The sequence below is a fragment of the Nanorana parkeri genome, unplaced genomic scaffold (genome assembly GCF_000935625.1).
Source record: "Nanorana parkeri isolate BGI_ZX_2015 unplaced genomic scaffold, ASM93562v1 scaffold439, whole genome shotgun sequence".
Classification (NCBI taxonomy): Eukaryota; Metazoa; Chordata; class Amphibia; order Anura; family Dicroglossidae; genus Nanorana; species Nanorana parkeri.
In genome coordinates, this window is record NW_017306707.1 from 972,555 (window position 1) to 998,689 (window position 26,135).

General features: G+C 42.4%; 1 protein-coding gene and 1 long non-coding RNA gene across 2 annotated transcripts in view; both read right to left on the bottom strand.

Moving 5' to 3' along the window:
- The window catches only part of PPP2R3A (protein phosphatase 2 regulatory subunit B''alpha), a 77,096-nt gene extending 72,967 nt beyond the window's left edge, over positions 1-4,129 (bottom strand). Inside the window, exon 1 of the mRNA XM_018560209.1 lies at positions 2,087-4,129. Coding sequence (XP_018415711.1) covers positions 2,087-4,042 — 1,956 coding nt within the window. The 5' untranslated portion in view covers positions 4,043-4,129. The remainder of the gene's footprint in view (positions 1-2,086) is intronic.
- Positions 4,130-4,217: 88 nt separating this feature from the next.
- Positions 4,218-26,135, bottom strand: part of LOC108790032 — a 127,302-nt gene continuing 105,384 nt past the window's right edge. The window contains exons 4-6 of the long non-coding RNA XR_001941433.1: positions 16,192-16,264; positions 12,522-12,524; positions 4,218-4,637 (exon numbers count right to left, since the gene is read on the bottom strand). This is a non-coding gene — a long non-coding RNA (uncharacterized LOC108790032). The remainder of the gene's footprint in view (positions 4,638-12,521; positions 12,525-16,191; positions 16,265-26,135) is intronic.

Sequence of the window (26,135 nt, forward strand, 5' to 3'; positions counted from 1 at the left end):
TGCATAATATCAAGCTATACATTTGCTTTTTGCAATGACTTTTCTGCATCTCAGCTGCACTTTGCCTTTTTTCCCCAGCAGGTAATTCAAATATTAAATTCACTCAAACATCATCCGGATGTGTACTAGACATGTAATTAATGACAGTATAATATAATTACTTCAGTACTGGCTTGACACCTCATAGGCCAAATTACACACTAATGATGTCTCATTATTACTCAGAATATCCTGCGCTACGTTCAGGAGATGTAGTAAAAAAATGCATCATTGCGCACACACATTCAGTGACTTTTAATTAGGGTATTGGTTAGTTAGCGTATCAGCTATTTAGGGCTTCCATAAGAGATACCAGCAAAAACATCAGAACAAAGCCTAGCCATAGAAATACTCAAGTAACCAAAGCAACCTCAACAAGTACTTGTAGAATAAAAAAACAGAACGACACTATTTCATATCTCCAACAAATCCAGTCATGGTTCACTAAAGCTGGCCATGCACTGCTCATACTTGGCTGACTTGGCCAAATTTCAAGCAGTGTGTGGTCCATCGTCAAAAGCCGATTTTTTAATGAAACTTTGATGGAGCCGATATGAAATTTGTCAGCCAAAAAAGTGATGGCAGCCAAATCATCTGCAGTTACCGGTCAGGTATTCTGACAGCACCACGCCTCACAATAACCCAGTGTGGGTACGGGAATTGAGCGTTTTTTCATGGACTGAACAAGGAAAAAACATACAGTGTTTGGCCAGCTCGAGTCTAAATATAAATCCTTCAAAACAGGATATTATAATACAATACAAACAAAATAATAACAAAGAGAACATTGCAATTTGCAGAACTCAATATCCATTAAGTAACTTAAATGGTCAATAGACCAAATAAATTTACTGAGAGCTTGCAAATCACAAATCGCAAATCACATATAGCTGCTGCTGAGATTAAATAAATGGGAAACTTCTGTAGCATCCCTTCGTCTCTGGTAGAGCTCTTTCAACTGTATAGGGATTCTGCTCATTATAGTGGGTCACAAACAAATCCACAAAACGCCAACTACGGGTTTAAATGAAACAAAGAACCGCACACCACCCTATAAGTTAGCCTTTTCCTATCTTTTCCCCAAATTTCTTGGTCAAAACAGCCTCCTCACCTTGACTTTCTAGTCACGGTATTCCATATACTGGCTTAGCAACTACTTCTGGGCGTGTCAGTCCCAGACCCGCACACTGCATCCGTTGGACTGCTGCCCTGTGCCACAACACTAACCAATTATGTCATATGGGTGTTACTGTGGGTGCTATGTAAACGCAGAAATGTGTACAAGTAATTTTATTCAGGGATTTCTATGCACCACCACAATGGACTGTAGGACTTGAGTGTGCAGACGTTCATCTGCTCTAGGGGCTCTATGGTGAGCTCCTATCCCATGCTACTCGGTTTTAATACAAGTGATCTGAATAAATCACTTGTATTAAACGAGCAGCGGCTACCACTGTACATTTAAGCTCTGCTTTAGCAGGGCTAAATGTACAAAAAACTAGGGATTCGATCCATAAGACGCACACACATTTTCCCCCGCCTTTGGGGGGGGGGGAGTGTGTCCTATGGAGCAAAAAATACGGTAAATCATAAAATTACATTCAAGTACCTTAACTACTAAAAAAAAAATGCATCTTATTTGTGTATCACTCACTTGTAGACCCTCAAATCATCTCTGAATTGGTGCTGACACTGTCCTTCCTTATGGAGGGTGGCCAGTTTTGTTCCCCATGGTCCCTGTGTTGTAAAGTAGCCACCATTCCAAGCTCACACCCGTGACGGACTATAACTTCCATACAACAGACAGGGACTATGGGGAACAAAAGTAGCCACCCTCCAGCATCAATTCAGAGATGATTTGAGGATCTACAGCCGAGTGATAAACAAATATGATACATTTTTGTTAACAGTTATGGTACTTGAATGGATTTTTGAGAATAAACTCCTGAGTTTAGTGTCACTTGAACATGGTCATTGCTTTATGGTGCTACAGTATACACAATAATTCATCACAGCTGACAGGCATGTTACATAAAGTAACACTTACCTTGACTACCTCAGGTGTCTGCTGAATTGACAAAGTGGACCCAGAGTCTTTGAATAGATTTTGGCTACTTGGGGAGGGCAATGGGCTCTGAGGTACTATGGTTTCTTGAAGGATTTGCATGACTTCCTTTTGTTTTGACAGGGTTCCTCTCCCTGACCGCCAGTCTACAAGCTCCTGGGCAAAGTCCTCAATGCTGCCCAAAATACGAGACAAAAGATTGTCATCTTCCTCTGATTTATTTGTGGTTGTTCCCGTTGCCTGTGCTGATGAAGCTGATTGTAAGTTGTGCTCCTCAGGGACGGATGACCCATGCTGCACTCTAGAGTGAGCAGTTGAGGAAAGTGGCGGGTTTTTCAAAGTGTTCTCAATTTTCTGAGAAAACCGCTCCAAGTCCAAAAGTAGTTTGTCAATTTCCTCATGATCATTGCTTCTAACCACTTTAGGTGGCATTCCTGTATTGCCTTTACATTGGGGTATGACTGCTTTAGTACTCCCATTACTAGAAGGAGAATGAGATGAACTGCTAGAAAACTTCAGAGTCATCTCTACAGGATGTTGAACATCAGATGATTTCTGAGAAAGCCGACTTTCACTGGGCCAGCGTCTGCTGTCTGACAATGTTGATAAGTTTGGTGCACTTGGTGACCTCTTATGGTAACTAAGAGCAGTATGGGAATCTGAATCTTCTTCAATGAAAAGTTTCTCAACTGAACTCCTGGGCATTTGTGCTGGGGGCATGGTTTGCTGAGACGATGAAGAGTAATTTTTTACAGAACTTGCCGGGATTTGTCTGTTGCCTCTTTGCCAAGTTTTTGCAGGCAGGGGAGGGGCAATTTCAGGAGTCGTTCTTACTGTGCTATCATTGGTGCTTTGTGGCATTGATTCTTGTTTTTCACTAGAAGATGAAGAAATGGCTTTCAGAGAAGGAGGTGACTGGACAACATCTTCATATTTAGGAGGCTGTTCATGACCATATATTGGTGAAAATGGATGCTGCTGTAGACTATTTAAGCTTTTTACGAGTTCAGCCAGATCACTAGGTTCAGTGAGTCCTTGTTCCATTTCAAAGGGAAGCTTTTTCAGATAGGATGACAGTCTTGCCATCACATTCATATAAATAATTTCAGGATTTGGAAAATGGTCAGCACCTTTTCCCTCCCCCATACTACTGCTGTTCCCTCCCACTGATCTATTTTTGATACACTGTTTGATTATATGGGTGCATTTCTTTAAATCTTCAGAACATTTGAGCAGTATGTCCAAGCACATTTTTATGTCTTCTCCAGATCCTGAACCATCAAGTTTGTGCTTCTTCAGGATGTGGTTTATGAGATTTTCCTCAGACAGTTCTTGGAGATATAATGTGGCCATGTTGTTAATGCTTTGTTCCAAAGATGTACCATGTGCCAATAATGCTTTTTCCTCTGATACTTGTAACAAACCAAGGGGAGGGCAGTTCTCATTGTTGCCAAGCTGACCGAATATAAAGTCATAATCAGCTGACCTTCTACCAAAGGACTCAGGACGGACTTTACGTCCTTTCCTGAAGTTGACATGCTGGTTTGGAGCATTCTTTAGCTTTTCAAAGGAAAATTCCTTGGCTTTTCCACTAGCAAGATTGATGGCTTCACCCGTTATGTCCTTTAAGCTGCTGGTACTCTGTACAGTAGAGGCTTTTTTAACCCGGGGGTTTAAGTGAGCATAGTCCTCACCACAAAACGCACTTTCTCCAACTGTGATTTTATTTGTAACATCCCCACCATGGCTCAAAGTGGTCTCCGGAGCTTTTAGAAGTTCTGAACACACAGTGTGATGGGCCACCAGACACTGGACTCCAAATCGATGAGCCTGGCAAGCACCTGGACAATAATGAATTACATTCTGCAGTCGATTGTCCAATACTACATTGTTGTAACATGTGATTTTACTCACAATCACCTTGTAAGGTGCCGCCATGAGGAAAATAAATAAATAGGTGTAAATAGCAAGTCAAACTTAACTGTTTTCCCCCATTCTGTAGTTTGAGTACTCAATTATCAAAACAATCCACATAACATGAATGTTAATCCAGATACGAGAAAGTGATCAATTTTTAGAAACGTGATTTTCTAAATTTCTAGCTGATCAGTCACGGCCCACAGGTATGAATCAAAAATAATAAAAACAGAAGTGCAGAACGAAAACACACGCATGCAGAGAATAAATAGAACTGCTAAGGCAACAGTTCACAGAGTGAGCCAGCGGGTGGTGTCGGTTTCCAGTCAAAGTTGATGAGATGGAGGATGAAAGATGTTGTAAATTATCTCTGAATCTTATCTGCAAATTGTAAAACACAGCGTCTTATTTCATTTGTCTTTACGTGTAACCATGCGGGGCCCCAGGTGAAAATAGAAGAGCTTCTTTGCACAAACATTGCAGCACCTGAATAAAAAAAGTGCCACAGTTTTTGTATTTGTATGTTTTATAGAAATAATCCAAACAGATTTCTTTGCCGAAAACACAGTTATACAGAAGGAACTTCAGCTCAGCTTCGTCAAACTTTTAGCAGAACCTAAAAAAAAGAAAAAAAAGAAAATTAAATATAGCAAACTACACACTACAAACAAACAACCACAATGTACATCATATTACAACATAAATTCTAATGCATTTACAGTGCAGCAACAGAGGGCCACATGGAATACTTAGAGCACCTCACCAGTCGGGTCATGTCTGGCTTAAAGTGTATGTCAAATCAAAAACGTCTCTACTTTTAGGTATAGTAGGGAAGGATTACAACCTTTGTCAGATTTTTTTTTTATTGTTATAAAGAATTACCCTCACCTCCTGTCCTGCTGACAATGGTTCACTAGACAGGAAGTAGGGAAGTTCTGCAACAAGGCCACAAGGATATAAAAATCTGACAGGTCTTCTGGCCTTTCCTTACTTTACTAAAGTCTTGCTATTGAAGAGTTACCCTTATTTCCTGTCTGGTTAAATGTTGCCAGCAGTCCTAGATAGGACAGGAGGCGAGGACAACTCTCTAATGGAGTCCTAGATAGGACAGGAGGCGAGGACAACTCTCTAAGGGAGTCCTAGATAGAACAACTCTCTAATGGAGCCCCTTCTAGTTGTAAAAACATGTCAGGGTTTCAAACCTTTCCCCACTAAAAGGAAAAAAAACAGGCTTATTCAAGAAGTACAATGTACAAAAAGGCAATAAACTAAAGCAACTAATTAGATTTTACCTTTTCACCGAATGCATTTAGTAACCTCGAGGCACTACAAAGGCAAACATTTGAGCATTCCTGGGTTTATAAAAAAAATTAACTTTTTATAAATCAACACCATAGTCCAGGGATAGGCAACCTCAGCCCTCTAGCACCCATGAGACATTGCCAGACTCTGGCAGTCACAGGCATGATTCCCAGGTGCAGATACATGATGGGATTTGCAGTTTCAGTTCAGCTGAGTGCCAATGTTGCCTTCTTCTGTGTTAGTCCTTTGCACCCACAACCATCACACCTTTTACGACCAAGAGCCCACATTCAACCACCCCTGCCAGATTGACCAAAAGGAAATGCAGCAGATTTATTTTGGGTCTTTTTTTTGGGCCGATTGCCACCATTCATTTTCAAGTTAAGCGGTTCGAGGTAGATAACCAGCTGTACATCACCTCCTGCTTCCAACGGCACAAACATACATGCTTGGGTTAGCCTGCAAAATAGAGAAGTCAACTCTCTGGCTGTCCAGAATATAGAACTGCCCTCTAAAGTCTACAGCCACGTTTACATGGATCACCCAACGTGCTGTAATACGTGCCGACTGCTATTTATGAATGACGACCTGCACATGTGCAATACTCAGTGTGGACATGTGACCAGTTCTCCCCCTTAAAATACCAACTTCCCCATATCGGCAGTCCACACGGGTGATTTAAATCACTTCTTGCCCAGATCAAGGCGTACACACTGAGCAGACAAACAGCTGAAATAACTGCAAGACGTGAGCCACTTCAGATTTGTTCTCAGGATAAATACTATTACTTTTATTTACTCTAAAATCGTTTCAAGTTTAAAAAAGAAAATCCTTACTGAGAGCTTTCTAACTGCTAGCAACAAATTACAAGATAAACATTTGCAAATGTTGTTAGCATGTAACAGGGACAAAGCCTCCCAGTTCTTCTGGCTGATAAACCATGTTGTTTGGAGATGAAGATTTAATGTAAATCTTCTTAAATTTCTGTACTTGCTTTTTCATGACAATAACAAAAATGTTCAGATTTTTTTTTTTTTAAAGTGTCAATCCACTTAAAACTGAAATTTAGGATTCTGGTGGGTCAAATCGCCACCTAGCTTTTCAGAATGGCCATGCAATCAGATTTTATTTAGCAGATTTAATTTGTTCAATCAGCAAAATTTACCAACAGTCACGTAGTAGAAGGGTTCAGCTAAACTGAAGGGCAGAAAAATCTGTACATCCTCTTTAGTGTTGGGGCCTGCCGATGATTCTTGTGTGACGTTCCCTGGGGACTATGTCGCCCAGAAGAAGGGACCCTGCGTGGCCCCGAAACGTTGGCTGTATGACGCATGTGACGATTTAATAAAAAGTGCTTTACATCTTGCACACATCGAGTGATGCGTGCAAGATGTAAAAAGATGCTTACTGCTAATCTTTGGGTTCCCCTAGTTCAGGGCCGTCCACGGTGGCGCCCACAGTGTCCTAGGTTTCCAAAAGCACTTAGCAACTTGGGATGCTCCATCCAATTTCCTGCCCAGCTCACTAAAGTCATCAGTTGCCAGGGAACTGACCAGGACGCTCTGGCTGGCGTCCTGATGAAGCTCCTGGCAACCAGTGACGTCATTGAGCTTGGCAGGATCGCACAGAGAGCCGCTGACAGCCTGAAGGTTTTCGAGACAAGACTAGACCATTGCCACCTAGATCTTTGCTCATCTGGTGCAGCCATTATAAAGAACTCTTGTTGCACCATGCGAGAAGGAATCAGGTATCCTGGTGGGGTTAGATCTGCCATGAGTTATTACATTTTTGGCAGGCCACCTTTTCAACCACATCTCCAGTCAGAAAAAATCAACCGACCCATGAACCACTGAGAAAACAGAGCTGTGATGTAGTGCAAAATTCCATTTTACCCTTCGTATATGTGTAGCCAAATGAATCTGGCTTTTTACAGTGCTACAACAGCTTGTTACATGAATCTCTGGGTCATACAGCTAACCCTCATGTTCATGGGTATGAATAATAATACATGTTCATAGGCAAGGAGACTATAAGAATGATGGTCAGTCATGGAACCGCCACCTTCATTGTGTGCAGAGGTTGACATTAAACTTTATCACAGCCTTGGACATTGCTCATCTATCTCCCCCTCCACTGCGGCTGTAGAATACTCGCATCTATCGCAAGTCAATATATCTTCATTAGATGTGATGACGTCAGCAGTCCATAGACTGCCGGAGAGACGGGGAGAAGAAGCTACGTGGTCAAGGTCTAGCAGCCAGGCGGGATCGAGGAACAGGTAAGTAAATCTGCTTTGACAAAAATAGAACTTAGCCCTTAAAGTGCAGGGGTAACCCCAATGCAATGGTAAGTTTTGTTTAATTCCTGGAGTTCTTCTTTAAGCAATGCTCCACAAAGTAATTGTAAGAGTAAATGGCTAGTAATCAGTACTCTAATTTAAATATTACTAAGCAGAACTTTTTAGGTGATAGAACATAACAGATCCCATACCTATACAGTAAGGTTAAAGTTGAAAGCTGGAACACATTTCTCTAATAGTCCAAACTAGTATAAATCTAATAAAACCTACTAGGTAAAATCAAATTCTCAAGTCTTCCATATTTATAGCAACATATAAAGCAGTTATTCAGAGAATATTTTGTGCTACTGTCCCAATTGACCGTGTGCATGCATGGTTGTCAATGTCACTTTACATGGAAATCAGAAGTCAGGGTAAATCAGATCACATCGAAAAATGCCTTTCATGAACTCAACTGGATGATAAAGAGCCAACACTACCGCTGGGAAAGGAACCGGGGGGAGAAAAAACAAAACAAAAAACAAATTAGCTAATGAGACAGCAGCTGACAAAGCCTGGAAGGACAAAAATATCTAAGGTCACAAAGTGCTCGACAAACTTCTCAAGCCTAAGCAACCACTCCAACCGGACAGCTGCTCCATCTACTCCATCTATCTCAGAAAAATACTTTCATTCAGCAGAAAATGTCTGAACCCAAATGTATGTTCCTAATCGTAGTTTAGAGACTAACAACCTACAGGAATCCAGTTTGAAGTCTGGTGAATGAAGTAGCTTTGTATGTTGGTCATTGTCTGAATGAAGAAGCTTGCTACATGGTCTCTGCCTGGGCATCACACAAATCATCTGCACTTTTTAATGTCATCACACCACTAACAAGCCAGTCAACTGCACAGCAGGATTGTAATGCAAATGTTCCCAGAAAATAAAATGGGGTCAGCTGTGTAACCAATAAAAATTCAGTCCGACATTAAATAGATGAAATAAGAACATATGCGATGGGCTAAGACACCGTGCCTTATTGTTGCCCTCAATGTAGTTTTTCATGATTACTAAAGAAAGATTTTGAGTAAAGCGTTTCAACCAAGTGAAAAAATGATCAGACACTTATCTGGGGGGCTCAGAGACTTCAATAACCTTTAAAACCTTATCTCCTGTGAGTGCCGCTTCACACCAAGTGTAAAACAATCTTTAGTACTGCAACCAATCACTGAAATAAAACACGAAAGGCAACTGCACACCTCAACACGACAATACCAACATTTTGCAGTTACTGTAACCTTGCTGCATCCATTAGATCAGGGATGTCCAAACTCCAGGCCTCCAGCTGTGTTGAAACTACAAATCCCATGAAGCATCTCTCTCCGGGAGTCATGTCTGTGGCTGTGAGAATCTTGCAAAGCCTCATTTGCCGCAGTTTGGACATCCCTGCTTTAGATGAAAGGAATAATGCTGGCCAGAGGTAACACGGTGAGGAAATGCTGACACTGTCCTTCCTTCTGGAGGGGGGCTACTTTTGTTCCTCATGGTCCCTGTGTGAGTTGTAAAATAGCCACCGCTCCAAGCTCACTCCTATGATGGATTACAATCTCAATACAAATAAGTAAACTAACCGTGAGATTGTAGCCCATCACTGAAGCAGTGACTACTTTATAACACACACAGGGACCATGGGGAACAAAAGTAGCCCCCCTCCAGAAGGAAGGACAGTGTCAGCACCAATTCAAAGATGATTTGAGGATCTACAGCCGAGTGATACACAAATAAGATACATTTTTATTAATAATTAAGGTACTTGAATGTATTTTTCAGATTTAACTCCTCAGTGTAGGGTCACTTTAAATTATAACTAATTGGACAGACAAACACACAACAGCACAAACTGCCACAGAAGCAGCAAGACAAAAGACGCACGGATAAAAATATATTGAAACTATAAAAGTCATTGACTAGCATAGAATTAAGGATTCAACCTCACATTTCAGAGCTATGACTAAGAAGGGAGAATACAGTAATAAAAAGTATATAAAACGCTAGCAACATTACATAACAAGCAAAACACCAAGCATCTCAGGACTTTTAAAGGCCAAGTTCACATTTCCTCCATATTTAGGGCGTAACATGGAACATGGTCAGACTGCAGACCCGCCCCTTGCCCCCCACTTACCTAAATTGTGGGCTTTTTCTCGCCACAGGTTGGGGATTTCTTTTTTTTTTTATTCGGTCCGGCTCCACTCGCATAGCTGCATCATCCATTCACAGACAGGATCTGCAAACGGAGAAACTAAGAGTCCCATCACCCACCACAGCAGAGGGACTTAGCTCTTAATGGAATACAAGTGCAGTGACGTCACCACACTTGTAGCCCATTCATTCTTCCACCCGTCCCTGTTACTGAATGTCAATACTGAGGTACAGACATGGATGGAAGGGAGAATCTGCAGGAGTCAGACCATTGAACCCATGATCCACTGATCACGCTTGCAATGCTTTACTGGCTGCAATGTACATTTTTTCTTCATGAAGGAGTGTGCATTTATTATTTTCTAAAAGGTGAGCTTTGCCTTTAAACCAGGGCTCAACAAATCCCAGGTCGCCAATGCGACTAGAATGGCGTCCTGGCGCTTGGGCTTTTGTCAGCCCATTCACTGCATTTTTTCTCCCACCGCCGCTGCAATAACTATGCTGTTCCTCCTCCCCACTGCAGGCTCAGACTGTCAGCGGTCTCTCCTCACAGGCTGTAATCGGCTGCAGCGGTCTGCGTCAGAGGGCATAGTTATTGTGGTGGCCGCAGCGGTGGGAAAAGAAACTGAGGTTCAGTTCCCCCGTGCCGCCCCCCACTCCCCCTGCTGCCAGCCACCATAGATCTTCAATTCAGAGGCCAGCAGCCATAGGCAGCCTGCTATTGGCCATTTTAAATTGCAGTAGCCAATAGCAGGGTGACTATTGAACCTGCCCACTGCCAATCAGCAGAGGAGGACCTGAAGGAGAAATTTCTTCAGGCCCCTCCTCTGCTGATTGACAGCAGGCAGTGGGTGCAATAGCCAGCCTGCTATTGGCTACTGCAATTAAAAATAGCCAATAGCAGGCTTGCTATTGCTCCCAGCTACTGTCTGCTGTTTCTACATTCAGCTGCCTCAGCAGGCAACTGTCACTCCCCAGCTAAAGCCTATTGAAGTGGAAAGGGGACACTAGGGGTCTAATAGACCCCTAATGTCACCTTTAAGAGAACCCGTCCTCGCCAAGGAGTAAAAATAAATAAATAAAAAGTTAAATTAAAACTACATAAAAAAGGAAAAATTAATGCCCCCTGTCCCCTGCAAAATATGGCTCCTAAGTTTTTTAGCTGGCTCCTGGACTAAAAGAAAAATTTGTCAAGCCCTGCTTTAAACTAAGTGGAAGCTTTTAAAAGACAAAGAAATAGTCATTTGAAATACTGTTTATGGTTATTCCTGATCTCCTTGTGAAAATACCAGTTGCCTGGCATTCTTGCTGAGCTTCTGACTTCAGTGTTTTCTGGGTCACTAAAATGAAACCAGTACACAGATCAGGCGTTCTGACGTCACTTGTTGCATTCTTATATCACATTGGAGACTCACCTTAGTGAGGAAACAGACATTTTCAGAAGAAAGCTAGCAATGGTAACATACAGATTCCCCCACAAGACAGATTTCCTTTGTTAACCTAGTAAAAAAAAAAAATCCCAATCCGTGTGCTGCGACTGCTCTCCTACACCGGCACTTAATACCCAACCGAGGACCGCAATCAATTTCCTGCCATTGATCTCGGGGCTTTCTAACTAGCTGATGTGAATGTCGCTCATCATGCAGCTCTTACAGAAACTAGAACTGGAACACTGTGCTATCATTTGTAATTATTACAGCTGCCAACAAATCACATTCATTACGGCTGCTCTCGAAGCCTGTAATTTAGTTAGCGACAGTGCTGACTATGTTCTGTCGCTGAGCCCAACAAGAAGTGGCTACTATAGCAAACAGCGCCATGGGAAATCAAATCTCTACAACCTATCATTAACACGGCTACAGGAAAATGCTAGTAGCTGGTTTCTAATAGTTGCTATTGGACATTCCAAATGGTTACAATCTTATACAAGAACAAAAAGCACAAAACTGTGGCACTCAGAAGAGGGGAGAGATGTAGGGAAAAGTCAATTGAAGACGTATGCTATAATCTAGTGGGTTTGACCATACCTTACTGAGCCTGTAATAGGTTTTACCTGTCCAGGTGGTCCAATTCCTAGTAGTTTCCTACTTCCTAGGCCCCATCTTTCTCCTTTCCTCCCCAATCTTTTTTCTCTCTTACAGCCCTTGAAAATGAACTCCAGTTGTTTAAAAAAAAAAAAAAAACCATTGCAGTGAGGCTACCCCCACACTGCAAGGGTTAACTGCTAGTTTTTCTCTAGGGGCCAGAATACAGAAGAGACACTAACCTGATCCTTGGTCATGTGGCGGTGACCGCTCACCTCTCTCCCAATCCACTCTGGTGTCCTTGCGTCCAATACAGGTGAGTGGACTGCATTAGACGCGACAACGTCAGCGGAGCTTAGACCACCGGATCCCAGGACGGGAGACTGCGGGGTATAAATGGTTGGAATTGTGGGAGATTCGTCAGGGCTCAACCCTTCCACTCTGCATCCCTCGATTAGGAGACTGAAGGAGCAGGTTGGAAAATTCTTGGCTGAACTGTGCTTGCAGCCCATCAAGCTGTAATCTCTATTCGGGTATCCTGACAGAGGCCATTGGTGCAAATGGCAGGGAATTTCTCGATCAACACTTGTAAGCATTGATGGAGGAATCCGTTATATTTTCTTCTTTTGGCCCGCAGGATGAAAAAAGAAAATATATGCGCATATACCTGCATTTAGGTGCACATGTAACTTACAACCTGCTTTGGAGCCATCCTGAACCCTGGAATGACCTTGATTATTATGCTTTTTGTCTATCATATTTCTGGTGTGCGGTAACCGATTGTGTTGTGCCTTGTGGTGTATTGTTACTTTGTTGTGATCTTTTTTTGCGAATTCCTTGTACTTATTTGCCAAAAAAAAAAAATCTTTGTTAAAAGCCAGAGTGCTGTTTGACCTTGGCTCCATCCCCATAGAGTACAGTCCACTGTACAGATGCCAGAACTGATGAGAACTGTGCATGGCTGGAGTGGGTGATCCTTGTCCACTGTGTACATATAGGTATGTATCATACCCTGTCCCTGATTTTCAGACATTGCAGTCATTGATTACAGCAAAACAAACCTGTTCAGAGAATCTATAGTTTTCAAAACATCGCCATGAGTTTGAGCTGACCCAGAGAATCAATTCAGATAAGAGGAACAGCATGGTACAACTAATGTTGTATTCAGAGGCGTATCTGCAATAAAACATGCCTATGGAATTACTGGTTGCCAGGAGGAGCTTGGGGAACAGCTACCAGAGAGAAGAAACTTTAACTGTCCTCATGGGTTGGGGAACATGCGCCGACACACAGTGGCAGGCACCCCCTCTTCAAGTAGCGCCCAGGGCATGTGCCATATATGCCATGCCCTGGATACACCACTGGTTGTATCTGCTGAACATGAAGCAGATCCTGCTTATGTAAAACAAATGAAGATTTTCAACCAGTACACATCATTTAAAATAATACATAGAAACCAGTTTTTTTTTAAAATAACCATCGATAAGATGATCATTGTTAAATTGCAACTCCAGCCCCAAATTTTTTTTATTTTGGATAGACTTGACATATCAAGAACTATGTTTTTATTGCTAGATTTGTAAAGGAGAGCTCTACCTTAACTTTCCATTTAAAGACTCTCAATAAAAGTGTCCCCATTCAAAGATTTCCTCTCTACTTTTATTCTAATTTGGATTTTTTTCATTAGTTTCTCTCCGGTAACAGCAGTCACCAGGACTTAGGGCCCATTCACACCAAAACATAGGTCAACTGAGGTCCAATGATTTGCAATTTCAACCTCTGTTGACTTCTGTTATGTTCCTTTAATTTTTTTGTTTTGACAAGCATACTTTGGGTTATGTAAGCGCACTGCAACGTAGCGCAAAGCAGCACAGCACTGTCACTGGTCCCATTCACACCTTTATATTTTTAGGGTTACCGTCCATTGGCATCCTTTTGAAAATCGGATGCTAACGGATTCAGTGTGGATGGGGCCAAATAGTGCATTTAGATCTTCCCAGTGAGAACACAGACATCAATAAAAACTGACATGTTCTAACCCTTCTTCACGCTATCTAAATAAGAAAAATAGTGATGGATGGAGATACATGAAGCTAAATCACATATGCGTGCGTGTATGCGTAAGCGTTAAGCTGTGCACATTTACTAAACAGCGAATGTTGGGAAAGCTCCACAACCACAGAGGTTACATGAGGGACCCAATTATGTTTTGGTAATTAAAAGAAAAATGACCTGAAAGTTTTAAACCTGTATGATGATGGGCAAGACAACAAATACCCCCTGTGCCCTGTTTTAACAAATAAGGGCTGACAGAGTGATTGGGAATTCAATGCTGCACACACTTGGCCAATAAATCAATGCTTAATCACGCTGCACAATATATCTATTATTTTTCAGTAAATGCCACAGGTCAATACCAACACTTATTTCCCCAGACATCACGGTAGTATTCAGGGGAGTGAAATACAAGGGCTTGTGACATGGGTTTTTCTTTGCCTGAATCTAAGTTGCGTTTGAATGACCATTTAATTGCAAGTCGGCAAACTTCTATTAACTTTAATGGTTTCATGCTGATAACTGTTCTGCGGCTGTATTGACATGCTTTGAATTTCTCTGGTTGTAGCCGGTCCTAATGAGATCGGTTTGTGTTGTAGCTGGTCGAACGCAGTCCATGAACCCAAAAGAATATATATTAGAGATGCATCTTTTGATTAGAAAACGCAGTTTATAAACAATGGCTGCCTACACAAGCCCTGTAGCTACCGAGCTACCGAGACGCTGTGCCTGGTACTGCTGTTTTATTAAGACAATTTCTTTACATTTAAACATGCATTTGCCTGTGCTGGCGTTGGTTTCCTCCGGGTACTCCCACACTCCAAAAACATGTTGGCAAGATAATTGGCTGCGGTCTTTATTGGCCCTGGCATGTGTGTAGTACGTACGTGAGATAGGAACCTTAGATTGTAAACTCCTTGAGGGCATATTGTGGATGTGCAGTATGTAAAGTACTGCATAAATTGTTGGCGCTATATAAATACATGTAATAAATAAATGTAATTGGTGCTTGTATATCATTGATATACAAGCTCCATTGTGTATCGTATATATTGTATGTGTACATATTAAATACAATATATACGATATACAATATATATGATATACAATATATATATATTTGTATATATACCATTGTATATATCACTCGGCTCTTCCCTAGGTCCTGCTTTCCAGCTCCCTTGTCCACTCCTTCCATACTCGCCTCCAGGACTTCTCTAGAGTCTCTCCCATCCTCTGGAACTCTTTACCCCAACCTGTCCGTCTATCTCCCACCTTGACTGCCTTTAGGCGTTCCCTAAAGACTCATCTCTTCAAGGAAGCCTATCCCACCTTGACCTAACCACTAAACCATCACATTCTCAAATAATTCATCCCCACACAGCTACCTCCTCATGTATCATTTCCCCCTCCTCTTTTAGATTGTAAGGCCTCACGGGCAGGCCCCTCCTTACCATCTTGTCTTGAATTGTATTGTAACTGTAATGTCTTCCTTATATTGTAAAGCGCTGTGCAAACTGTTGGCGCTATATAAAAATACTATGTAATAATAATAATAAATGCCCAGTAAACTTGAATTGTGCCCTGGACTACAAGAAACCATCCCTCCCATTCACTGCTTGATCTAATACAACTGTTTTTGTGGCATACCAACTGTTGCATCTAAATCATTCATATAGATATACGTCTTTCACAGGATGAGCCCACCCAAGAGGGATATTTAGGTTATGGAGAGACAATGTTGGGTTAAATCACCCACTTGACTTGATATGTCACAGGAACTACTGTGATGCAATTTCCCTGTTAGGGATCCAATCTCTCCTCCTTGCATGAATCTGTATTGCTGATTTTCTATGCAATTGATGTAACAGAGCAATGAATAATCCAAAGAAACAAAGTCGCACTCCCCTATACAGGTTGAAGAAGCTGACAATTCAGAAGCACCTATCTTTATCAGCATTTGTCAGGGATACTGAATATACAAAGCTGGCAGGATTTTAATGCAAATGCAACCATCCAAAACAAAAATATCAGGATTGTCTGCACTGTCCCATTACTGGGAAACTGTAAATATATAAAAAAGGGCAAGATTTGAGATTTTGCACTCCATTAACCTACTACAGAAGAATGTGATTGGTTGCAATGGACAACACGAGACCATACCATACTTCTGGTAAACAGTACATGCATACAGCTGTTTTGGGAAGAGCTACATTTACTACTACGTGGACAAATGACTGAAATTCTTCTGCACCCTGTTCTATCTGACATTAGCACACAGCAGATAAAAGCAATAGAGAATAGCTTACCGGAGGGTATGAGGACTCTTCTTAGTGAACACCGAGGACAGCTACAGCAAGCCAACATGCAAAGGGAGGCCAGCTACAAAACAGAAAAAAGAAATGTGTTTTAGGAACCGAGAGAGCTTCTGAAGCTACATTTGTCACATCCTATTTCTGACAAAGCAAATCTTCGCAGTGTGGAGAGCAGAGGACTCCGCTGTGCAAAGCGTTCGGGTTTGGCTGTTGCTCTGAAGTGTGGATCAGGGGAGGATTTTTTTCACAAGCAGCCGTTTTACCACCAGAGGCATATGACACTTCTTCTCATTTAATGCTTCCACAAACAGGACTAAGCACTTTGAAATCTTTTTTTAAACACAAAACAGAGCAGCTGTAGCCAGCAAGAAGGGAGGGCGGTGGAGAGCTGGAGTGAAAACGTGAAAGCCGGGGATAAGGAAGAGGGTGAGAGTAATAAGACAGGATAGCCAAAAGGGAACCCAAAAGATACACACGAGTTTCTGCAGGGAACATACTGTACGGACAGAGTGTCACACAGCTGTATACAGGACAGTCACTTCCAGCTGACCTCTATTGGGCTTTGCATTACTTAAAATAGAGCAGAAGCATGGGGGAAAAATAACCAGAGAGTTCAGAGCAATGCAGCACACAGATCACGCTTGCTATTTAACTCCTGCTGTTTACCTACTTCCAGCAATCACCGCTGTGTCTGATCCCGCATCGATCAGTGGCCTCTCTGCAAGTGATCTCAGTCCTAGGGAGACCAAGACATATAGCAATCTGAGGAAGCAAGCACACGGAGCCGCTTCCAACAGAGCAGCAACCCAGGGATACAACAACTCATCAGGGGTAAATTAAGCTGGAGGAGCACCAATGGTGTACCTATCACACCACTGGCGCTGCATAGTTAAAACTACAACCTGAAACTTATCGTGGCTCCTGTATGTACATTCCATGGAAAATGTTAGCTGCAATACTTCTCCACTGTTGTACTTTGGGTCACTCATACATTATGTGCTCAGTATGTACGGACAGGCTACAAAAATGTTCTTTAACCAGACAAGAGATACATCTTTCCAGTGTCATTGACGACGACACCTTCAAGCGCGGTCCTGCTCTCTGTATGAACGGAGGGAGGGGGAGAGAGAGAGTATATACACATATACAGGGCTTGAAAAATGTTATTGTGTCTCACCAGTCAGCCAAAAATTTGACCAGTCAGCATGACCGGACTATCGCCTTGTAATTTATGTTAAATTTTTTTGGGACCAGATATAGCTTTCTTTTGGTGGTATATAAAATCACAAAAAAGTACCGTAAATGTAAAAAAAACCCACAAAGTTTATAAAGGTTAGGTTATAAAACAAATATTCTTACCCATATTTTTGGTAAAGCATAAAAGTCGGGGGTCACATCGGGTAAATAGACATCAAAAAAACAACCACACTGAGAATTGCCCATAGACGCTTTTACCGCTCATCAGTTTAGGGCTTGTTCACACCAAATGCAGACCAGATCTGCATGAGTTTCTGCACATGCAGTGAAGTGGGTTGTGCCGTTTTTTTGATGCGTTCCGGGCCGTTTTTGGTAAAAAAAAATATATATTTTTTTTAGTTTAGAATGGGCTTTTAGTGCGTTCCAGGGCGTTTGCATGTGTTCCATAGCACGTAAAATAGGGCATGCTGCAGTTTTTTTACATGCTCTGGAACAGAATGCTGCAATGTGAACTAGAGCCCAAAATACCATTGGAATACATTGGATGCAGTTTTGATCCGGTCTGTAACTGCTCTGCTAATGGAACACGCTTGGTGTGAACAAGGCCTTAGTGTTATCAGTAATTAATGGCTCTAAAATTATTGCTCTCACTCAGACGTTTGCGGTGATATGCAACATGTCCGGCACAATAGTAGGTGATATGTAACATATCTGAGTGTGTATGTGGGGGGCGGGGGACTTAATTTTCTTTTTTTTTATGATTCTTTAATTTTTGTATTACTTTTTTTTTTTTTAAAACACACAACTTTATTGCTTTTACATGGAGGGCTAAGAAGCCCTCTATGTGATAGCCAATTTACATGACAGGTCTCCAAGACCCCTAATGTCACCTATGGACCCCCAGAGAAGGTGATGAAGCAGAGATCAGCTTCTGTAGCTGGAGAGTGACACTGAATGCAGGAAGTGATGTAATATACATCACTTCCTGCATTCGGGGACTGAGAGGAGCTCAAAAAGGGAGTTTGTATACTGAACTCCCTTTGATCTCCTGTCAAAGAGCCGTCCCGGTCGCATCGGGCACAGCAATACCGGGAACGGCAACGGCAGTGACAGCTGCTAATACAAGCGATCGAGCATCTCTAGAGGCGCCCGATCACTTGAATGTAAAGCTCCCAGCCGGCCGTGTAATTACAACGGCCGGGAAGCTGCTCGTCGTGCTCCACCGTCCTCTCATCACAGACTAGCAGATTTTTTTCAAGCCGTGTGTGTGTGTACACACACACTTAAAAAAAAAAATACTTGTCCAAGGGCTAAAGCGGAGGCCGAATCTCATGACAATCTACTTGTCCCAATACAAACAAATATAGTTTTAATCAAAACTAGGTATGCACCAATACCGTTTTTTGGGTATCGAGTAAGAGTACCTTTTTTTTTGCTTCCATTGGCATGGAGCAGGCTTCCTGGGCAATCAGGAAGCCGGGCAGCGGGTAATGACATGTCACTCGGCTTCCCGATTGGCAGGGAAGCTGAGTCCATGTTTGGCAGGCTTGATTGTGATTGGCCAGGAAACCGGCTTCCCAGCCAAATCAGCATGGAGCCAGCTTCCCAGCCAATCACGAAGCCAGGCAGCTACAGCACTGCCAGTCAGTCAGTGGAAATCTTCCTCTGACCGAAGTTCCGGTATCGGGGAAGGTATCGGAGCATTTGGGCGAGTACAAGCTCTCACCCAAATACTCTGTATGGGTGCATCAGCAATTTGCAAGCGAAATTCAAAATGCATAGGGCAAGACTACGCTGGACAGCAGTACGGGGTACAGATAGTACCTATATACTGTTGATGGGTAAGGACTGGGCCAGCTTTGATCAGGTAATTACATTTTCCCATATTACCAGGGAAAGTGAACTTACCATTTAATGCACAGTGTGTGTGTGTGCGCGCATGTGGTGAGAGTTCTGCTGTTGCCTGGCTACCACAATATGGCGCACAGTTGAATGGCGGCAGCACTCAACGCACACACGCAATGTCCTACGCGTGCGTTTATTTGCATGCAGATGGCGGGGGCAGCGGGGTTGGTTTTCTTTTTTTTTAATACTTTATCACTTATTTTTAAATTTTTTATTATTTTTTTACTTTATTATTTTTCACTCCCTCCCCTTAATTTTATTCTTATCACATAGGTGCCCTTCAACACAGAACAGATGTTCTGTGCAGTTCCTGACAGCTGAGACAGGTGGCACTGTGATCACAGCGCTCCCGTCTCAGTTATCACACAAAGCAGACGAAGAACGGTCGTTCGTCTGCTCTACGGGCTCTATGGTGAGCTCATGTGCCGTGGTCCCGGGTCCCCCCCCCCCCAAAGGGAGGTGATCGCAGTGACTACGGATGGCGCTGCAAATATCAGAAAATTGTAGAAATGTCACCAGTCATTTTAGAATAGCAAAACTCATTTATTGAAGTTCCTTTTTACATGAACAAGCGCTTTCAGGGCCACACAGGGTCCCTTTATCAGGCTTTAGCATTGGGGCCCAGACAAGATCGCTGCTCGTTTCATGCAAGTGATCTGATCAGATCACTTGTATAAAAATGAGCGGCAGCTCCCCACTGTACATTTAGCTGCTTGTCCGGAGCAGGGCTAAATGTACAAAAAAACTACTGGCCTGGTGCCTGAAACACACACACCCTTTTGTCCACTCAGGTTTACCTTCAGAGACATTTTTACTATTGTTACCTGGTGGCACTAAATCAACCACCTGTGCATTATCACTTGACATCTCAATTACACTGTGACCCATCAGGTCAGCACCGCAATTATTTCAAGGAACCTCTGGCCCCAACCTATTGAGCACCACTAAGGTTTCCAGAGATACTTCTGCTGCATCCTTCCTGATTGCAGATAACTAGGGCTGCAACAACTAATCGACATAATCTATTATAATCGATTATTGAAAAAGTGTCAACTTTTTCAATAATCGATTAATCGGCTTCCGATCAGTTGGCCCTGTTCACGGCTCCACACACGCTGCGCGCCGCACCTCCTCCCCAACTCACGCTCACCGCTGCCAGACCCGCCCGCATCAACGCTCTACAAGATAACGCATTTTTATACATCATCTCAGAACATGCACTTAACACTTTTTAATTCAGCAATATTAACCCTCTCATCAGCACTAAGCTTCAAAATCACAGTTTGCATTTATATTAAACATCGCATTGTCACGTTTTTAACGCTTTTCTACTCAGTATTATTGACTCTCATAAGCACTAAGCATCAAGTCAACATTTGCATTATAATAGAACATCACATTTTCACATGTATCTTTAACTCTTGCCTCCCCACTACACAACACATTATGTAGAGGCAAGTCTCTCAAAATATCTGGTGGGTTGCCCAACTTGCGTCATTCCCACTCCAGACAGTGTTACAGTCAGTCTCTCTAATGACTGTATCATCAGTCCCAGCACACAGCTCATTCAGGACAGTCTTATGCAGCACCGCAGTAGGCATATCCAACCTCACTTCAGTGCGCTGGTGAGGCTATTACTCTCTTCACTCTTCTTTCTCATTTTCACTTGATTCACCCATACAACCACAGGGTGAATCTACAACAGGCAATACATGCTCCTCAACACTTCTTGCAGGCACAACAGGAATTTTTACACTGTTGCTAGGGGTGAGAGCAAACATACAGGAACATCATCTTTTTCAGCAACTGCTCCTGTATTACCCTATAGCAGAGGTCACATCATAATACCATGCCCAAATTGACCACATTCCAGGAACGGGTATGGCTATTACTACAAATATGTCCTTCTACCGATTCCTGGCAGGCATAACCTCACACCGATCTTGCAAGGAATGCTAAGACACATCTCCACTGTAGCTTTTCCTTCCCAGCGACACTTTCTCTGGTTGCCCATCGAACACTCTCTGGTTCTCCCTGCTGCACTGGATCCTCTCTCCAGGCATCTTCAATTTGCCACGAACCTCTGTATGCAACATTCTTGACCTACTGACAGCAGGTTTGGCCTCATCGACGTTGCTTTAGGTAGCAATATTGCATTTTTGTTCATAGTCACACATTCTGAGCAGGCTTCTTCACTGTAGTAGCTGGGTCAACGATGCCAAATGTCGCTTGCACTAGTCCACAGTAGACTCACAATCTGGCACAACTTTTTCTGGCATGTATTCAGCTTCCACAAGTGTTGACCATCCCGCCAACCACCAAAATCTTTCGATAATTTTTTCATAGTAGTCCTTTTTCATTGATCGACCCATAATAGCAGTGACTCTGTTTCACAGTCCACAGAAAAATAGAGCACTGTCTCTTTAAGGACCTTTCTATCTCTTGCAGGCTTTGGTTTACCTGCTCCACACCGCATGTGATTTCTATTGCACAGGAAAACCGTTCAAAACAGTTGAACTTCAGCAGTTCTGCCGATTGCTTCCTTCACAATATTGTACTACACTTTACATGAACATATTTTTCTGGACTCCAACTCTGCCCGCATTCTCCACCATATGTGAGAATTGGCTTCAAATGGTAGCACATTAAGGACACTTCCACTGCCTTGAAACTTCTTTTTAAGGGCTTCTTTGCCCACTTTTATTGACTCAAACCTCAAAAGTCCTCACAGGTTCTCTCAAAGTACACACAGCAGTGGCAACGAAAACACAGATAAAGCTTCTTGGCTTTTACCTTCAGCGTCTTGTCTCTTTGACCCACGGTCCTCTATCTTTGTCTGTTTCCCAGACTAGGCCCAACTGTTTCTCACAGCCACACAGGTACTTTTCCCAACATATTTGCCACACAGACTGCTTTTCCCAACACAGGTAATTCGCTCCCCAGTCCGCCAGACACACAGACTGGTTCCAGGGTGGAGTCCTCATGACTCCTGCACAGAGACCTCCTCTGCCTCCCAGTTGGAACCACTCACTTAGCAGCCTGGGATATCCAAGACCCCATTCACACTGAACGATTTCCGCTCAAAAATTGCTCAAATATGAAGCTCAATACAGCTTGTCCAATGCATTTCAATGGAGCTGTTCACATCTCACAGCTCAATGTCACCAGTAGCCTGTAGCTCAGGCTTGTCGCTCGAGCATGACCTATTTTCCGGCTGACTGTGTGATTTGGCCCCAATAGACTTTGACAGACTGCCAAAAGAAGCGCTACGTAGCGCAACAAAATGTGCACTGTAGCTCACCTCAAATCAGCGCTGAAAAATAATTTTTTTGTAGCTCAGTATGAATGGGGTCTAATGAGCCAGCTTTCTTCTGGGCTTTTTTTTTTTACTTCTAAGCCTCCAGCACTCAACACTTTCCCCTAGAGTAAGAACCTCAGCACTTCACCTGAATGCTCCTTACAAATTACAGCTGCCTTCTTGGCTTTTGAGGTGTCCAATAGTTGTTGTCAATGGAGTTGACTCCAAAAAAAAAAAAATGCTTCTGGCTCCTGAATTGGACAGACTGGCTTCTGAATTCCATATTAATGTGTCTACTCATTAAGGAAAACAGACAGACGTAAGGGAAACATCAACTGTTCATTACTGAACAACCAGTATATGAACCTTAAACGGAGTGATATAGTATTTTAAAAATACATGTTTATGCATCTGTATGTTTCTTCAACTGTTTAGGAACAATAAACCCCAGGGTTGCCAGACACCTGTATAGGATTGCTGGGACGTCTAGTCCCCCAGAAGCTGAATATTCATAGGCTGCCTCTGCTACAGAACAAAAAATATAATTTCTATATGCTTCCATTGCAAACCACTTCATATGATATTGTTACTTGGTATTATGTAACATACAATGTGGTATAGTAGAAAAGCAACACACGTTTGCAAAATAGAATGCTCAAGCAGAAATAACAGACACGGTGACATTCTGACGAGCAGATGGCTAATACATAATACACCAGAACCAAACGGCTCCAGAATTCTGTTTACAATCATGTGTGTTAAGGCAATGGAAGAGAATAGAGGGCCCAGGGGAAGATTGTGCTGGGGGATGGGGGAAATTTGCACCTCCAGGCCAGTGCCATTACACTATTCTAGGCTGGTGGCCCCGAGTGGAAACACTTCACCATTCATACATCTGTCAGAGTAGCACCTGCAGTCAGTGACACATGGGCAATACATAGCTAACTGCAACCTAACCAAACCTGCAATCACAGCACCTGTCAGGGGGAAGTATTCCAGCATCAACTTCCTTTACCAGCACCAGTAACATCAGAAGACTCTGCTAAAAACAATAAGGCCTTGTTATAGTAATTGCAAGAACTTGCGCTATTGGAAATTGGGAATACTAAAAATAATAAAATGTGAATAAAAGTTTGAATAGATAAAAATTGTGTGAAATTTAATTGTTCTAGAAGGGTAAGGGAAGCTGCTGAACTAAAGGCACTCAGCCCCTTTTAGGATGTATTTTCTCAAAACGTACAGCGCTAGCCGTCCTTCAGAGGTGAATATAAGAAAACAGACGTTAAGATCAAGATTTGACAAGTGCTATTAAAACATAATAATAAAATCTAACATTCAGTGAAGAGGTGTATCTCAAAATACTCAATGTGAATAGTTGTGTAAACAAATTAAAGTCTATAAAATATCAAATCAGACAAGGTATGAATTTATCTAATAAAATGTGATAGACTGTGAATCCTCTTCTTTCAGATAAACCAAATATCTACAGAAGAGCACCAACACTAAGGAACAGACTAGGTGGATTAAAGGCATTTTTTACTAGTCTGTTCCTTAGTGTTGGTGCTCTTCTGTAGATGATATTTGGTTTATCTGAAAGAAGGGGATTCACAGTCTATCACATTTTATTAGATAAATTCATACCTTGTCTGATTTGATATTTTATAGACTTTAATTTGTTTACACAACTATTCACATTGAGTATTTTGAGATACACCTCTTCACTGAATGTTAGATTTTATTATTATGTTTTAATAGCACTTGTCAAATCTTGATCTTAACGTCTGTTTTCTTATATTCACCTCTGAAGGACGGCTAGCGCTGTACGTTTTGAGAAAATAAGGCCTTGTTGACACCAAAAAGCAGAGCAGATCTGCTTGAGTTTCTGCACACGCAGTGCAGTGGGTTTTGCCGTGTTTTTGATGCATTCAGGGCCGTTTTTGGTATATATATATATATATGGGACTCAGGAGATGGTACTGCAAGCCCATGTAACAGCATCTGGTTTCATCTGATGTGTAAAGTTTCCCTCTGCACATGCAATCCCAGGTCTCAGGAACTTCTCTACAGCTGACAGGGGCACCGCTAGACTTAGACTGGTGATGAACGTCACAGAGGGGAGGGGGACAGAATTTGTTTTTGGTGGTCGTGATGTACCTTTATTAGTACTGTTGTGACGGACGCGGGCTTACGGGGGACAGGGGCTTGGTATGGTTGTGGTCAGTACCTCTGCCTTCGGCTCTGTCCGGCGTCTCATCAGCTCACCGACGATCACTGGTTGCCAGGAGCTGGGCAGGACGCCAGCCAGAGCGTCCCACTCAGCTCCTGGCAACCAGTGACATCAGTGAGGTGGATGAGACGCCGGGCAGAGGGTCACAGGTTGCTAAGAGCTCTTAGCAAAATGGGATGCTCTGGCCAGAAAGGGGGCGGCAGGCCTACTCAACATGACACCATGAGATGCAGCCTGAGGCCTCAGGCTGCCTCATTACAGGGATGGTCCTGGCTGACAGTGTACTTTACGTTGTTGTGTTGCCCTCTGTGTGGGAATGCCGTTTCTCAGTGGTACAACTAGGTATAAAAACTGACTCCATACTATCGTTCTGCTTTAAGAACAGGTTCATGTCTGCCTCCTATGGTTCTATACATAAGCACAAATGATAAAGCCAAATATTTTCCTGGTCTGCTCTCTGTAAACTGAGCGGTCACATATTGTAATTTAAAGTGTAACTAATGGCAAAACGTTTCTTTTAGAGTTGGATAGAGTGATGAGGGTTTGAATCCACGGTCAGGATTTTTATTGCTGTCTGTGCTCCCTTTAGTTTGCTACTCCCCATCGCTACTTGTTCTGAGGGGAGATCCAAATTTTTTTTAGCTGCCACCAGAAAAAGGAAGAGGGAAATATTCCAATGGAGACGGCTCCCAAGGCAACAGTCTAAGAGGGGATATCCCTTGGAAAGATTACCTTGGAATGATTTTCTCTCACTTCTTGTTGAATCTACTGGCCAGGAGTAAGGGGAAATCTCTCAAAACACAGATGACCCAAAAAAAACAAAACACCTCACTATTCTATCCAAAACTTTGAAAAAAATGGTTTGGTCTCCTCAGATATACATTAATGAAGTGAAGGGATATGAATCATAGGAGCGAATAGTGTAATGGGAGGCTTTTCATTTGGTGTCCCAAGAAAACCAGGTAGCCAAAACAAAAGTTTTTCATTAATTTGGGGATTTCAAATAGCACTTAGGAATTTTAAAACGGGCCAGAATTCTCATATTCTCTTGTGGAATCATTTCCTTCCCAGCTTAAAAATTTGCAGATGTGTAACAGCTGAAGTCAGTACCAAAACACAAAGACATGGTTCAGTAAAGAATACCCAGGTACATGCATTAAAATCCTTAATCTACAAAAATAACATTTTTAAAATGTTGTAATATCCGGCCACATTAACAATTTATTGTAAGCAATGCAGCCTAGGAGCACTACTATGCTGTAGTTGGTATTTTATGATGCCGTTTCATGGCACAAGGAGAAGATTTGGCTT